General features: G+C 43.4%; 1 protein-coding gene across 14 annotated transcripts in view; it reads right to left on the bottom strand.

Annotated features, from left to right (window-relative positions):
* The window catches only part of LOC139763870 (protein Smaug homolog 1-like), a 136,839-nt gene that overhangs the window by 9,872 nt on the left and 109,328 nt on the right, over positions 1 to 17,639 (bottom strand). For 11 of the 14 annotated variants that reach the window (XM_071690237.1, XM_071690249.1, XM_071690236.1 and 8 more), the window contains 4 exons: positions 6,434 to 6,555; positions 3,599 to 3,791; positions 2,170 to 2,270; positions 145 to 180 (listed from right to left, as the gene is read on the bottom strand). In XM_071690237.1, the coding sequence (XP_071546338.1) occupies positions 145 to 180; positions 2,170 to 2,270; positions 3,599 to 3,791; positions 6,434 to 6,555 (452 nt within the window). The remainder of the gene's footprint in view (positions 1 to 144; positions 181 to 2,169; positions 2,271 to 3,598; positions 3,792 to 6,433; positions 6,556 to 17,639) is intronic. The other 3 variants (XM_071690238.1, XM_071690235.1, XM_071690248.1) reach the window with 1 other exon arrangement.

The raw sequence follows: 17,639 nt of genomic DNA, 5'->3' as shown, positions 1-17,639 counted from the left end.
GGCAAATATAAGAAATGGCAAATGTACTGGAACTGGTTTGTATTTATGAACATTATGCCAGCACTGTACGACTAAAAAGTCATTAGTGATCCAGTATGTGAAAAAAGAAAAAAGATATTTGAAAAATAACAAAATATAACTAACCCAGGCAGCCAGTGCAGGAGAGGTCAGCGTCCTAGCCTGAAAGCGGAAGCATAGGTTGTTAGCTGGATATGACTATAAGAGAGAGTGTAACTACATGATTCAGGTGTTCATGTTACAGAGCTGATAGTCCTCATACAATGGTAAAGCAAAAATGGTTTTGATTTTAAAGCAATAATTTTTTTGACCAGGCAAAGTAGACTGAACACGATTGCTCAAAACTTTTCCAGGACTTGCTTGGATAAAGGATTCAATGGAAAACTTTCTATACAGTGCAAACCTCATCATATGGAGAGAAGAGGGTGGATGAGCTGGATATGAAATGTTTGAGGACAAAATATTGTGTGAAGGGGGCTGACTTAATGAGGTATGATAGGGTAAGAGAGAGGTGTGGTAGTATGAGGAATATGCATGAGAGAACTGAAAATTGTGTGCTGAAATGGTTTGGACATAAGGAGAGGATGACCAATATTTAACGTGTTAGGTGTCGAGGGAACAAGGAAGTGAGGGAAACCAAGGAGGTGGAAGGATGGAGTGAAAGATGCTTTGAGGGTTTGGTGCCTGAACATACAGGAGGGGTAAAGTCATGTATGGGACAGTGAAATGGAACAATGTTGTATACAGGGGGTGATGTGCTATCTAAGGACCAAAACTGGACATATGAAGCTGCTGGGGAACTATGGAAAGGTTTGTGGGGCTTGGTTGTGGTTAGGGGGCTGTGGTTTTGGTGCATTGCACATGACAGCAAGAAAGTGGATGAGCGAATGAGGTCTTTTCTTTATTACTGGCACTATCTTGCTACCACAGAAAACTGCAAACATATATAATATGAGTGTGTGAGTTAAGATTTTTGCAAATGAATACTAGAAAATGGCTTAGAGTACTAGTGTCTTTGGCTTAGAAAAAAAAAAAAGACTACATAGAAAACCAAACAAGGGATAAGGGATATAATAAACATATTTAAAAGAAAAATTGTAATTAGAAAACCTCAATTCTCTAATGCAAGGTCATTAATAAGAAATTACATGAAATTACAAAGATTTTACTAAAGATACTGTAAAAGAATATGATGCTTCATCTATGGCGTCTGACAGACACACAGCAAATCTGCACCAAAAATGACAATCAAATCAATATTACCAGTTTGTTAAAACTTCAGTCTAAGTATCATTCTACTCATTTGTCTATCAATGCCTTGCTCTATTTCTACTGCCAATGGATGAAATATTTTCACAAAATCTACTAAGAAATTTCATGAATAGAACATCCCTAACATATGTATAGGGCAGTCCAACAAGATTCTTGGTATGTACCACTGTGGATCAAAAACCAAATCTTCAGCAATCAACATATTCTTTGTTCACCTAAGACTTTTGGACTCCCTGTATCTGAAATCAGAGACATCTATACAACTTTCATTGTTCCCAAACTTACCTATTCATTCACTGTGTGATCTTTCTTACCCACCACATTACTGGAACATTGAGAAACAGGCATAAAAGATCATTCTCAGTTCCTCCTACATCACCCATCAAGATGTGCTTGAAAAACTGACATTTGTGACTCAAACCATCAACAGGACCTCATTCAACAGTTCAGGATTAGGCTTCCACAATATTTCTGTCAATGATCTCCAGCCATAATAGATCATTTAGCTCTTGGTCTGCATTTTGGGAACATAAATGTATTGAACTCGTACGAGCTCATACAGACTGCCACAAGAACAGCCTAATCCCAATCACATCCGACACTCTTTTTGCATGATGAATAATTATATTAAAATATGTTCAGTTAAGCCTCTCATGGCACTATTTCAACAGATAGTTAACTTAAGTCAACATCAGTTTGGAGCTTGAACTATTATAAGTCATACTTTCTTAATCTTAGTCATAACAATTTTTTTCTTGGGATGCTCTTTTATGCCTCTTACTTAATCTCAATCTTATCTACCGGAACTGCTTCTCCTATAAGGAATACTATTTTGGCATTCATACAGTATTCACTAAATTGTAAAGTGCAAGTCCATACCTGGCCAGTATCTGGAGGTGGCACATGAGGTGGGTCATTCCATTTTGTCTTGCCAACAGTTGGGCCATTACTTGAATTTGCATTGTTGTTACTGTTGTATCCTGTGGTCATGGGTCATCAAAAAGTTACTATAAAAACTGCAAAATTAATAAAATTCTGAATGTTTAGGAAGTATTCACTACATTCATCTTCATGAAATGAGTGCTGCATATTACTATATACATCCTGTATAGAGAAATGATTGCACCATATTACTATGATTATCATAATACATGTCAAATTAATTTTCAAAATAATTACCATAAAATTCTTATCATGTTACAATACCATAATACAATATCTAAGTATACTGTTTATATATATATCTTTTCTTTTCATACTATTCACCATTTCCCACGTTAGCGAGGTAGCGTTATATATATATATATATATATATATATATATATATATATATATATATATATATATATATATATATATATATATATATCCCTGGGGATAGGGGAGAAAGAATACTTCCCACGTATTCCCTGCATGTCGTAGAAGGCGACTAAAAGGGAAGGGAGCGGGGGGAAATATATATATATATATATATATATTTTTTTTTTTTATACTTTGTCGCTGTCTCCCGCGTTTGTGAGGTAGCGCAAGGAAACAGACGAAAGAAATGGCCCAACCCCCCCCCATACACATGTATATACATACGTCCACACACGCAAATATACATACCACAGCTTTCCATGGTTTACCCCAGACGCTTCACATGCCTTGATTCAATCCACTGACAGCACGTCAACCCCGGTACACCACATCGCTCCAATTCACTCTATTCCTTGCCCTCCTTTCACCCTCCTGCATGTTCAGGCCCCGATCACACAAAATCGCCTTCTACGACATGCAGGGAAAACGTGGGAAGTATTCTTTCTCCCCTATCCCCAGGGATAAATATATATATATATATATATATATATATATATATATATATATATATATATATATATATATATATGTATTAACTATTTACTTATACTTGATTGCCATTTCCCATGTCAGTGAGGTGGCACCAGGAAACAGACAAAGAACAACCTAACCACTCTTATACACATATATACATAAATGCCCATACACGTACATATACATACACATACATATTAACATACACATAAACATACATTTACATATACATACACAGACATACACATACATACACATGTACATATTTATATATATAAACTTGGTGCAACAACAGTGAGCCCATATCTGGATAACTTTCTTTCTCAGTGATGTATGGAACCATAAAAGCTTTTTCTATTTAGATTGTCCCTTGGTATCTTCCCATCTTTAATAAAAAAAGGAATTGCTTTGTTACCCATCCGCTCCGCCTAAATATATCAGTGATGTACATAGAGCAATAAGCTTTTCCTCTTACCTTCTCTTTGTTGGTTGGGAGGTCGTCTTCGGAGTTCTGCCAATCTTTCTTCAAGTGCCCGTAGCCAATGTGTGAGTGCACGCCGTTCTTCTGCCGTAATGGCTGGGTGAATGAGAGAATAACTAAGGAGTTGGCGAGCATTTTCCAATGCAGCTGGCTGGGTTCCAGCTGATGTAACTGCATGTGCCAAAACCTGAGAACAAAGATAATGCTTTACCTAAAAGTTCATTATAGCATCCCTAAGGGTATGGGAAAATAAAAAATATCTTGATCAATTAAAGTTTTCTTAATTATCTAAGGGAAAGTCATGCAGCTTCTAACCTCCCCCCATCACAGTTGCACCTTCAGTAACAAATACTGCAAATCCTAATTCATAATTGATAATAAATATGACTAAATATAACTTTCATTTTCTGTATATTCATCACTTACAAACTATGAAATCAATGAACATTTGAATTGCTGCAAATGGACAAGTTTGAGATCTTATATAGATTTTATGAACATGGGGGTGATTACCTAATGGTGATTATACAGGTTAAAATTGCAAGATATAAATGAGGATGACCAGCCAATAGGTTTAAATAATGGTTAATGGCTGCATCACTAACACATTATTGCAAGACATCATATTTTAATCTTAGTAAGATTCTCTATATTTTCTCTGATGTCCTTTCTCTTATACTTCCCAGATCTATCCCAGCATGGAATATGTTTCATGTTTCCCCCACTTTTCATACGTATGAGTACCACGTCTTACCCTGTTGCCAGTGACAAGGTGGGGGGTGGGGAGTGTGCATGAATCAATTATTTATGTCTTATAGGGCTTTTGGTTTACACATGCTGCCCCGTGTATATACATCTTGTATATACATCTTAAGTATACGTACACTTGTAGGCACCCTATTCTTTGACCAGCCCAAACAAGATGGGTGGACAGTTGGGTTGGTCGAGAGCTGGGTGCTGTCTGGGATTAATATCATGATCCTTTAGAATATTGGATTTGAATGCTATGTACTGCACCACAGTGGCTTATAGTGTGTGTCTATGTAATTACTTAAGATTATTTATGTAAGTGTAATAACTGAAAACAGAGGCCTAAAATACTGACAATGCACACATTAAATACTGAAACTTTAAATATGTGTGTGTGTGTGTGTGTGCGTGTGTGTTATCTATCTATGGAGTAAGGGGGAGTTCTACTCTCATAGGGCCCCATCTCGCAAACTTAATATTCATACTACTGTTTAAACTATACGTCTGTATTCACAGTCTCATTACTTAACTTATTCTATTCACCATAAACTTCACTATCTTAGAAATATACTTCATATCTTTTGTAACATTTCTTGCCCAGTTTCTAACTCGGGACCCATCATATTTGCACGTACATACATGTATATGAGGGTGTGTTTGAGCGTCCGCGCATGCTCCTGGAAGGAGAACGTGGATGAGTCACCGGGAATCCCCTTACCTAACCCTTCTCGGTTAACTTCCACTCTGCCTGCACCACAGGAGCGCCTATCTCCCTACAACCACTGCGGTAAAGTTTTACGTTTCGCTCGTAACAGTATCCCATTCTTGGCATTCGCCTCTACCTGTCTTACCCATTGCAATACCACCACTCCATTTATAAAATCAGCATCCCAGTGAGCGGCTCATAACAATACCATTCTATTTAGTCTCGATGAGTCTTGCCCATTACCATCTCATTTATAAGATTAGCCTCTGAGTATCTGAGCACTAAGATAACAACTCACTTATGTCAGACTCATTATAATATAACCTTTTAAAATTACCCTCTACGTGTCAGGTCATTTACACTCTCGAGATTGTCTTCCATACAGGCAAATGTCTCTGCACAAGTCTGCGGCTTTCGCCAACCGGGTTTCACTAATAATAACCTCGCCAAAAAAGTAAATATTTTTAATCGTTAAAAAAAAAAAAAATGGGTTAGATAATTTGTCCTTTTGCAAACACTTACTTTCACCACATTCTTTTCCTTTTTTTAGGAATATATAAATAGATTAATAAATATATACATATTTTTGTCCATTTTCACCGGTTTTTATTTTTTTTTTTTTTTTTTTTTTTTTTTAGATTCTACTGCTGTGCGAATGCGCACCTTCACTTACTTTCTCCAATGTTCTTCCTGTGAATACACACTTCTCTCCCACGATCATACTATGAATATACACTGTGTGGGCTCAGGTTTGTGGTGTGTGGGTTTCGACAACACTTCGTACCTCTGGGGGATGATAAAGGCAGGATGTCTTCCAGTCTGGTCAATGCAACTCTTCATCTGTTTTTGCGAACCTCCACTGTCTACCATTTTTTTTTTATCACTGTGTTTTGGCATTAACCTGCCCATAGTGATGTAGAGGCTCCAACTCAGGCATGATGGCGAGGTAGACCCTACAAAACTAACTAATTTGGTCACAAACTTACGGATGATGATGACCAGGTACATAATCGAGCATTGGGTAACTTGGAAATAAGAGAATGTGCAAGCATTAGGGAATGTAACCTTGGCGAGATAAGTAAGTGTGGTAAGAGAACTGGGTCCCTTGTGGTACTAGTAGTAATATAGCTTTGGAGGTATTGCTAGTCTACTACTCGCTATCGTGAGCGATGATGGCAAGGTAGATGCCAGGAAACTGGGTAACGTGAAGGATAAGTAACGTATACTAGAAGGTGGAAATATTACATAATGTGAGATTACGATACGGTTCTCTAACCTCAATGATGGTAGTAACGTAGGTAATAGGGAACTTGGTAACTTGAGGGGGGGTTTGTAAACTCCACACCCAAGCTAGTAATGTTGCACTGGCTAACCTTGGGGATGATGGAGAGGTACTGGAGCTTGGCCTCGGTGTTGGAAGGTCGGAGGAGAGGCAGGTGGTGCAGCAGGTCGGAAGCGCCGCCATCTTTGGCCTCGGGGATCTGGCTCACCCACGCTGTAAAGAATGGAATAAAAAGTAAATCGAGGAGAAAATGCTACGAATTAAATGAAAGCTGATACACGCCTCAAAAGAACACACTGAAAACTACCTTAAAAGTAAGCGAAGAAGGTAGTCAAGCAAAGGCCTAATTACTGAATGGAAACTAGTTCTAATAAATGAGCATTTACCATGAGTGCAATGTGACACAATTTTTCTACCCATGCATTTTCAGTCCGTAAAATTAATTATCAAAGTAAACACGTACTATTCATCTACACAGAAACTTTGGTATCATACAGTACCATAATCACCTAACAGGTATAGCTATTATCCCCTTGTGCATGATGATACGACCCTTGGGTACGATGGTTGGGAATCAAACCGACCCGTCACAAGAGTTAGGGAAAATGCCAGTTCATCAAACCCAGAGGTCGCGTTCACAGTTTGGATGCAGCTCCCGTCAAAACCACCGGCGTATCGCGCTAACAATAAGCTTCGCTATCTTGCATGTTAAAACTCTAGTGCTACGCTATCTCGGGTGATTATCTGGTGTCCATGGCAAATGATGAAAACTGGAAACTTTTTCTCGGGTAACTGAGGGCCTACTCTACTCTTTAAATTCCATAAAAATATCATAACAAAGGAATATCACACACACACACACACACACACACACACACACACACACACACACACACACACACACACACAAAATGCGTTCTAACCTACAATGGTTACCACAGCGCTGGTAATGATATGCGTTCTAACCTAGAAACATACCAGAGCAGCACCAGTAGAGAATTGAGTTATAACCTAAATATAAAGAATACCTGCTCCACTGACCCCCCTCGTCATTCTTCTCCCGCATAACATAAAACGAGAGCGGGGTCGAAGGAAGAGAAAAGAGAAGATATCAGCTCGGCAAGGACAGACCTGACGACGCAGGAGGGGGAGGGGACTGGGGGGTAATACATAAGGACTTGACAAGGACGAACCTGACGATGTTGGCGAGCACGAAAACTACGAGAAAGCAGCGAAGCAAGGACAGCCGTGACTGTGTTGGTGAGAGGGCTGCTCCCAAGAGGGATGGAGGAGCTAGATCGTAAGTACCGATTACCCCTAACAGCTTTATCAGAGCGTGTGGGGCCCCTTCGGATATCTACGCCTCCCACAGTAAGAAGCTTCCGCTACATAACTCACCATAAAACCTTCCCCGAACGAGAATAATATACGAGATGATACCCGGCCCTCGAGCTGCATCGGCGTTTGTCATCTTTTCCTCCCCCCCCCCCCCCTCAACCAACTTGGCATGCTAACGACTCCTGGCTACGATGCAGTCCTTTTACGCTACGCTTATCGTCTCTCAGCTACATGTTTACTATCTCGCTGCATTATCGTCTCGATGCGGCCTTATCACCCGAGCCGTCTGGACGTCCCCGTTATCAAGTGGCCTCGATGCGACACTCCCACATCGTGTCACTGACCACGGTATCTCAAGAGCCGGAGGCTATAGCCTACCGTCTGCCGCGTCGAGGGGACGACGGCCATCATCATAAATCACGGCAACGCTCCCCGACCGCCACAACACAACACACAACGGTCTCACCGCTGTCAGGGCGTTTCCCTCCTTGTCTGGCTTCATCCCGCACTTCAACATGGGCTCTGGGAGGATGGGTCTTCGTGGTCTCATAACCCAGGCTGGCACATCTTTGGAGAGAGGACTTACAGCGGCTCAGGAAACGCCTGGTCCCACATCAGCGTTCAAGACGCTACAACACAGTTTGTTATATATATATATATATATATATATATATATATATATATATATATATATATATATATATATATATATTAGAGGATGAACAGTAAAGATAGGAGAATGATACTAGGATAGCTAATAATCACGACAGGAAGTTTAAAGAAAATGAACGCCCACATGATGGTTGGCTGGTTATTTGGGCTCTCAGCTTAATGAACGCTTGGGGTCATTAAGGACATTAACGTCAAGGTATAACCCCATGAGCCATGGCTTAAAAAAAAAAAAGAGGTAATATACATGAATGCTGCTCAACCTAATTCCGAAACTTTCTGTACATTAATTCTCAACTAGCAGCGTTATGCCCAGCCTTCGAGCCCAAGTACTTTGTGGAATGACGGGGCGAGTAATATGGTCACCCAAGGAGACGGGGGTGGGTAACACCGGGTACCCAAGGTAACGGGGTGGGGTCGCAATGGATACCCTGGGTTATGGGGCGGGTAACAAGGGTGCCCAGGATGAAGGCGCCAGGGGGCCGAGGGAGACAATCAATAGTATGGCCGCACTGCGTAGTGTACTGGCCGACATTATAACTCCCTTATCAATGCCCAGCCCAATCTGCTATGTCCTTGTGGAGAGGTATAACCTCCCTCAACCTCCCTCCTGCATACGCCTGCCTTTCCTACTCTACCCCAAGTCCTCATTATCCTACTTCCAGCAGCCACCTTTCCACGAGACGTACCAGTCAGTCGCCACGGCTATGCGCCGCAGCCTAGCATAGCCGGGTGATATTAGTAAAACAAAGTTAGCACAGCCGGGTGATATAAGTAAATCAAAGTTATCAAAGCACGAAACTCAAATACTTTCTTTTAAACACGGACAAACGGACCAACAAAGCCAACCATTCCTTTCCATCTGGCCTCAGCAACTCTTGCCGGGATGTCACATAAAATAGCGAAAGAACGACGAAAGTCCGCGAGAGGCGAAGGGAACGGAGCGCACACCAGTGGAGGTTGAGCCACCGCAACACGCTCACTTGACCTCGGATCCAGAGTGCGCTAAAAATAGCGGGGAACGGAGCGCACATCAGCGGAGGTTGAGACATCGCAACACGCTCACCGTTGACCTCTGGTCCAGAGTGCGCTAAAAATAGCCTAACCAGATCTAATACTTCCTACCCCCACAACCTCTCACTCCCCCGAACACCTTACTCCTCTCCTCTTCACCCTTCCTTTCCAGCTCCATTTGACAACCATCGTTATCGTTGTCAAGTGGAGATTCATCGCTACATGTAGATCCATCCTAGCAAGGCTAAATCCCTTCTAACCTTCGTCCAGCCTAAGGACATCCTGATTCCTTTCAATTTTCACACTCAAAACAAAGTGATTAAATAAGTGTAAATAAGTTATACATGTATGACTCAATCAGCTTTTAAGTATATGTTTTGAATATATCTAACATCATTAAACGCCAGTCTCTCTCTATGTACATCACCTTCCTCGGTTCAAACAAGACCTTTACCAAAGACCACGCTTGTATGATCTAACGTTCAGTAAACTACTCGATATAGGCTATGAATAACGCGAGCACCGGCGGGTGAGTTAAGCTTAGTCCAGCAAGCTTCAAGTCGGCCGGCTGACAACTTCTGAGAAGAGGGCCGTTGAGGTGTGAGGGACCCAGCCTGGGGACAGGGTCATGGCAACAGCTGAGGCAACCCAGTTTAAAAATTAATACTGCGGAGGAGGCGAGTGAACTGGACCGGTGGTGGCCAAGCAAGGTAACCCCCCCCCCCCTGAAGGCCTCCCACGCCCCTGATCCCACCACACCACCAAACTCGCTCCTTCGTCAACCGTTCCTTTCACTTCAAGTGACTGCTAATTCACAGATGTTTCTCTCACTTAAATAACTACTTGTCACTTGGAAGAAAAAACACTATAAAAAAAAATAAGAGTAAAAAGTTCGCGAGCATTCTCTTCTAACATGAAAACCCGGCTATAAAACGTTGATAATATGATTGGATACGAAAAAATGTTCTAAATAAGGCGTGACGCTTCTGGTTACAAACGACAGCTGTACATGTGAGAGAGAGAGCACAACAACATAAAACATGCTGGAAATCATTATACATATATATATATATATATATATATATATATATATATATATATATATATATATATATATATATATATATTACAGTTTAGAAATATATCCGTACAGGAGATGATAAACCAACAATAATAATAATATCAACATGTAACTATCAAGCGCCTAGCTCGCGTATGCACCTATTTAAGACCCCCTCCTAGCTGGACGGAGCGAGTGGTCTCCCTACCCCCTGCCACCACCAGTCCCCGGCAACTGCAGTCCGCAGCCTCCAAATTATGCCGAGGCTGGCCGGAGTTACCGCATCACCACCGCCATCATCCCCCGCATACCTCACCCCCACGGCCGTCCTACTATGGCCTCAGGACCACAGCCCGCCCAGGGTCTCACCTGACGCCAAAAACCAGGTGAGGAGCACCTCGGCGACCGGACATGGTAAGCGAACGTGGTATAACTAGGGTGAGACGAAGGGGAAAGAGGGGTAAGAGCAAGAGGAAAATGGGAGTTTGGAAGCGAGGAAAGACGATGAATATAAACGAAGAGGAAAGGGTAGAGATAATGGTGAAAAGATAACAACACAGTTGCCTCGTATGGAAACCCTTCCATGAACACATTAACAGATCACAATCATACATCACCTTACAGTGATAAAACACATGGGTTCATTATTTCCAAAAGAAGGAACAGAGAAGGGGGCCAGGTAAGGATATTCCCTCAAAGGCCCAGTCCTCTGTTCTTAACGCTACCTAGCTAATGCGGGAAATGGCGAATAGTATGAAAGAAAGAATATATATATATATATATATATATATATATATATATATATATATATATATATATATATATATATATATATATATATACTCGGTTTTAATCTTAATCCCCAGTATAAGGTCGTTTTCTTTGCCGATGCGCCAAGCATTAACAAGAGTAGAATTCAATTTCTGTTGAGTGTCGTATCCATGACTTGAACGCGGACACTGCCTCTATCATCCATTTTTCTAACATACAAGGATGCTTCTGCATCACAATAATCAATTCGCTTCCGTAGATTCGGCAACATACAACAGACTTTCATGAAGACATGCAGTGCACAAACACCCTTGCCCAACTAACACACACACTTTTTAATTACTGTTAATAATCACATGTGTCGAAGCTATAATTTGCACTATATCATATGAATGGTCATGTCTGTTGTTCAAGGATATAAAACACAGTGAAACACGCACGATGATAACTTTTACACCGCCAAATTATAAAAGACAAGAGATGTACAATGATTACCAAGTAGCTATCGGAAATTATCAACTCTACCCCATCCTACTGAAAAAAATAAAAAGAAAATGGTTAGAAGTCGAGCGTTGTCCTTGGGTTTCAAGTTACGCAAGGGGAAATATACTTAGTAGTTATCAACATAACACAGACGTATTCCCGTTTCAACATAAGAGACGCATTCCCGATTTCAACATAACACAGACGCGTTCCCGATTTCAACATTAAAGAGAAGCATTTCCGATTTCAGTGAATTACCAAGGGTCAGCCCAGAGTCTCAGGCATCCATCCTACCCTACCCCACACCGTGACAAAGAAAAGTGGTGATGGCAGAGGCCGTGACCATTGGAAACTAAACACCCCCAAACATGTACGTGTCACACTTTCTCGTCTGCGCGATGGACGCCGCCCGTCTTTTAAGACATTGCAAACACCGATTCAACATTTGCACTAGACGCCTCAAGCCCGGGGTGCACATCTTCCACACTGTGAAACACTTAGCACTTACTCCTAACTTGTCCTTGCACTCACACACCACATCAGGGTCCATGAGCTGTGGTCCCGCCCGGTGGAGGTGGCGGGACGTCCCACATACAGGGGGTGCCTGGACAGGAGGGTGAGGTGCGACGCACCGCCACAAGTGTGCCGTTATCTGCACATCATATCATGACGGCACCAGACACACACACACACACACTCGTTTCCACGCAGCCAGTCTAACTGCCAGAAGCCTTCTCATTCCGCAAATAAAAAAAAAAAGGAAATGATTACTTCCAGTCACCCATTTAATTACCAGAAGCTCTTTAATTCCAAGCAGCTTCTTAATTCCAATTTGCTTGTCAATTCCCCTCTCCTCCCTCCTCCCCACGCCATTTTTCAATTCCCAGTACCAACATCCTTTCCCATCATCAAACTACATTACTAAACTACCAACTTCCAGCAGACGCCTAGTCTCCATGGGACGGTGATGATGTCCTTGCAACTAATTACTTCCAGGAAGTGACGAAGTTCCCTAATGCAATATCCCCCCCTTCCCCCCACCACGATGTTGTCAGCATGGTTCTCTATGAATCCTAGTTATAAACACTTCCCTGAAGGGATCAACCCCAGATCAGATAATTCTGTGTTAAAGGTGTGTGTGTGTGTGTGTGTGTGTGTGTGTGTGTGTGTGTGTGTGTGTGTGTGTGTGTGTGTGTGTCAATACGTAACTTACCATATTTCCGACCGTGTAAATCAACTACTATCTAAAATGAATAAAAAAAAAAAAAGGTGTACAACACTACGATGCTCTCTCTTTTTTGTTCAAAATGGTCTGTCTCTCTTTTCAGATTTATCCCAGACGTGTTCTCAGGAACGCGTCAAAATACTGTGTGACTCGGGCGCAGCGGCGGCGGAGGAGGAGGAAAAAGACAGGACCAGTTTTTGCGCATCCGCGATGTGTCAGGGGAAGGGAAGGTGGGGAGAGGGGAAGCCGGATATGTAATCAGATCTAGGGATAAATGAATACATGTTTTCGTCTCACTGCGATCTGCCGTTTTCGTTTAGCCTGAGACACACACACACACACACACACACACACACACACACACACACACGATATGGGGGCCCTTCGAATACAAAACTCTTTCCCCGTAGAGTAAAAAGATAATCAAATACACACAAACGTATGCGCACATATCCTCAGTACATCTCGCTTTCCCGAAGACGTAGAGAATGCTAATCAACGAACAGCATTCAAGGTCACACAGCAATACATCATATATCAACAGCATTCAAGGTCACACAGCAATACATCATATATCAACAGCAAACTGCCATAATCTCACCCCCTGACATCAAGGCCACGATAACACACGGAATAATCCAAGACAATTGTCGAGAACAACCGTGGCCCGTAACCGAATATATATTACCGAGCCATATCCGGATACCAGACGTAATGGCGGAATGTACGAAGGTTAGACGAGGAAAATGGTACTTACAGACATTCTCTTCGATTGGAAAGGCCCCAAGAAAACGAAATGCCTGAAAGATATAATGTTCACGACTCGTATCGTCGGCCATATGGCCATAAGTCGTTAGGTATCGTTCTGTTTCATTACTTAACGACGTTGTCATATATCGCTAAGGATAGTTTACACCGTTAAATGAATCGCAGATGCTGTGTCCTTTTTTTTTTTTTTTTTGTTCTATCGTTAAATACAGTTTATATCGTTATTCTGATCTCTATCGCCACATACGATGATATAACTCAGTCACGTGTATATCGTTCCATCGTTAAATATCGCGGTTTACTGATATATCGTCCTCTATCGCCACTTGTAAGTCATACGACTATATCGTGTTCCGTATTCCCAACCCCCCCACCACACGTCTTGAGATCATTACAGTAATAATGGGTAATACAGAGTAATCGCTGCCTAATTAGAACGCTTGGGAGGAGAGAAAAAAAAAAAAAATTAAGCAGACGCCATGCTAGCTAGACCACTCCGAGTCCAGACACCCCACCACACTTCTCCCACCCTCCCTCCTCCGCCTCCTCTCCGCATGTTTACACCTTCTCACGTACTCCGTAACCACCCGCCGATTCCAAGACCTTCAGTGTTGACGTCATGCGCTCACGACGCGATGCCCTGCCCACAGCGGGTGGGGACACAAGGGAGGCTGAAGTCTACACAGTCCTTAAAAAAAGAAAGAAAAAAAAACCCACACACCATGAGCTTCGAGTTTCATACACTGGGCATACGCGGGGAGGTGAGTTATTCTTAAATGTATTAACATGTTAATTTTATCCCTGGGGATAGGGGATTAAGAATACTTCCCACGTATTCCCTGCGTGTCGTAGAAGGCGACAAAAAGGGGAGGGAGCGGGGGGCTGGAAATCCTCCCCTCTCGGTTTTTCTTTTTTTTTTTTAATTTTCCAAAAGAAGGAACAGAGGGGGCCAGGTGAGGATATTCCAAAAAAGGCCCAGTCCTCTGTTCTTAACGCTACCTCGCTAACGCGGGAAATGGCAAATAGTTTAAAAGAAAAAAAAAAGATGTTAATTCTGCATTTCTGACCTTGCAATAAGATACACGGACAGTCAATGCAGGCACATGCATCGTGTGCATGCAATGTTAGCAATGATCATGGCTTTCTTAAACTAATGACTTACACTCCCCTAAACTAAGCTAAGCTTAGGGACTTTTCTTACCTAAACTATACTTTGGGTTAAGGGCTATTCTTATCTACACTAACCTAAGGGATATTCTTACACTAACTTAAGGGCTTTCCATATCTAAACTAGACAATCCTAAGGCTTTCCCTAACTTAATCCGACCTAAACCCAACCTTAACTACCAGTTTACAATAGACTAACCAACGCCAAACCTCCCCCCAAAAAAAATATCATTTAGGAGAGAAAAAAAAAATAATCCACAGTTTGAAAAAAAAAAAAAAACACGACAGGATACAAGCGAATGCCACCAGCAGCTGTTTCCTGCCTGGCGTACGCATTGTTCCTCCATAACCGAAGCTTCGTCCGTAGACACCACGGGTGGTGTATATTCTCCATTATCCCACCAATCGATACGACCAGATATGACGGTGTTTACTGGTACTTTCACAGTCCCCTGCTGGTTACCATGACGACCACTCATTAGTCATGCAATGGTCGGGGGAGCCAGACCGACCACCACCACCACGACCACCACCACAGCTCACACCAACCACCCCCCACTACCGCTATCACCAACACAACGGTTCCCACCACCACCCACCCACCTCCTCAGCCTCCTGGGTGAACTCCAACCCCCCCGGGTCAAGGAAGCAGTTCCACACAGGAGCACACGTCAGCACCCCCCCACAACACACCCTCAGCCCTTCAAGGAACACCGACCGTCAGCAACAGCAACACAGACAGTCCTTGGACAAGGTGAATGCAGACAATGTACACAAATTCAAGAAGTTATAAAGACAGGAAGAGATGATCAAGAGATGGGGGCGGCCCCACGAGTTTAAAACTCCCTCCCTGTACAGTACAAATGGGTAATCACACACATGAGCCCATCCGGGGTCGGACCCGCACGGGTTCGAATCCAGGATGCGGCTCATGCGTATGTGTACTCACACACAGTAGTAAAGACATGGTACTCACACACAGTAGTAAAGACATGGTACATATAAACAAGGTTAAGAGACGGGGCAACACGAGTGTAAAACTCTCCCCCCCCCCCCGGAAAACACAAAGGTTAATAACACACACACACACACACACACACACACACACACACACACACACAGAGCAGCGGCGGGAAGTTCCTGAGTTAGGTGGAGGGGGAGGGAGGACACAGTCCTCCCCCACCGCTTCTGCGATCGTCAGAGCGGAGACAACGGTAGCGGAAACATGTCTGGAAAGACCACAATATACACTGGGCTACGACAGGAGGAGGGACACTACTTGAGAGAAAGACAGATAGATAGATAAATGTGTGAGTGAGTGAGTGAGTGCAACGACACAAGCGATCACAAAACTACGCCTGGACTAACAGGGTGGACACAGGCGAAGTGAGCTTATGGAGGAACCTGGTTATGAAGGCGTAGGGAAGCAACAGGTCTCTCCCCCCCCCCCCCCTCTCTCAGAACGGGGGAACATATGGAGGCGGGGGAGGGGGGGGGGTTGAAGAACCGTGGAACATGGAGGGGGAGGAAAAAAAAAAGAATAGTTTACCTGCCTGAGGACGGTAATCGCATCCTAATCTTTCAAGAGAGAGAGAGAGAGAGAGAGAGAGAGAGAGAGAGAGAGAGAGAGAGAGAGAGAGAGAGAGAGACAGAGGACGGTAGAGCCAGGATATCAACACGCCTTTAAGACACTTACAAGTAGAAGGCAGAACTCACCAGGATAAACGGAATGACCCTCACGGCTTTAGTTAGACGAGCGACTTTAAGAATACTCCAGCCACGGCAACTCACACTGTGGGGACCCGGTCCACCGCGGATGTTGCACACTGGTGCTGGCGGCGTCAACGAAGAAGCCACACTGACTTCCTTCTCCACTGACGAAGAAGTGGGTGGACGTTCATCCGTCTGGCGCAGACTATGCCCTACGGAGGTGACTGGCATCTTGAAAGAGGCCATAACTGTCTCCCAGAGTGAGAGAGACGAGGGAGGGACAAACTACCACCAACCACGCAAGAAATTCCCCCACCTGGCGATGGTGTGGAGGGTGGCTGGGTGGGGCGTTCCTCTTCCGTCAGGCTGTGTGGGGGGTGGGTGGCGGCCACGTCATATTCTGGGCTCGGGAGCTAACAATGCTCAGAGAGAGAGAGAGAGAGAGAGAGAGAGAGAGAGATAGAGAGAGAGAGAGAGAGAGAGAGAGAGAGAGAGAGAGAGAGAGAGAGAGAGAGAGAGAGAGAGAGAGAGAAGGGGGCAAGTCACCCGGATGGAAGCGCGCGCACGAGACGGGCGCAGATGGTCGGCAGCAGCGGTGGCGGTGGAAAGCCACCAGCTGGTGCACAGGCGGTGGTGGTGGAAGCATCAGAACCGTGAAGGAGGGAGGGAGGGAGGGAGGATGGTGTGGTGTGGTGTGTACAGATACACCACTGTTCTTGCAGCTGTCATCTGAGAGATTCGACATATTGCTCTCGGGGCTCGAAATATATATATATATACTTTCACCGTCATACGACGCACATTCCCGGACTGGCCACTAAAATTAACTTAAAAACACGAGGATGATGGAAAGTTATGAAACGCAAAACTCCAGTCATCTGACCGCAAGCGCAGGCGTGTGTGACAGCCCGAGTGACAGAAGTTACGTTACGTTACGTGCAAAACACACACACACACACACACACACACACACACACACACACACACACACACAGACGCCACTTGTGGAGCACGTTGTAAGGGGGCTGACGTCATTGCTAGCACCAAGATGAAAGTGAATTTCTGGGAATGTCCGTCATTACACACACACAC

Source organism: Panulirus ornatus, chromosome 48 (genome assembly GCF_036320965.1).
Source record: "Panulirus ornatus isolate Po-2019 chromosome 48, ASM3632096v1, whole genome shotgun sequence".
Classification (NCBI taxonomy): Eukaryota; Metazoa; Arthropoda; class Malacostraca; order Decapoda; family Palinuridae; genus Panulirus; species Panulirus ornatus.
This window is presented reverse-complemented; position numbering and strand designations above follow the sequence as displayed.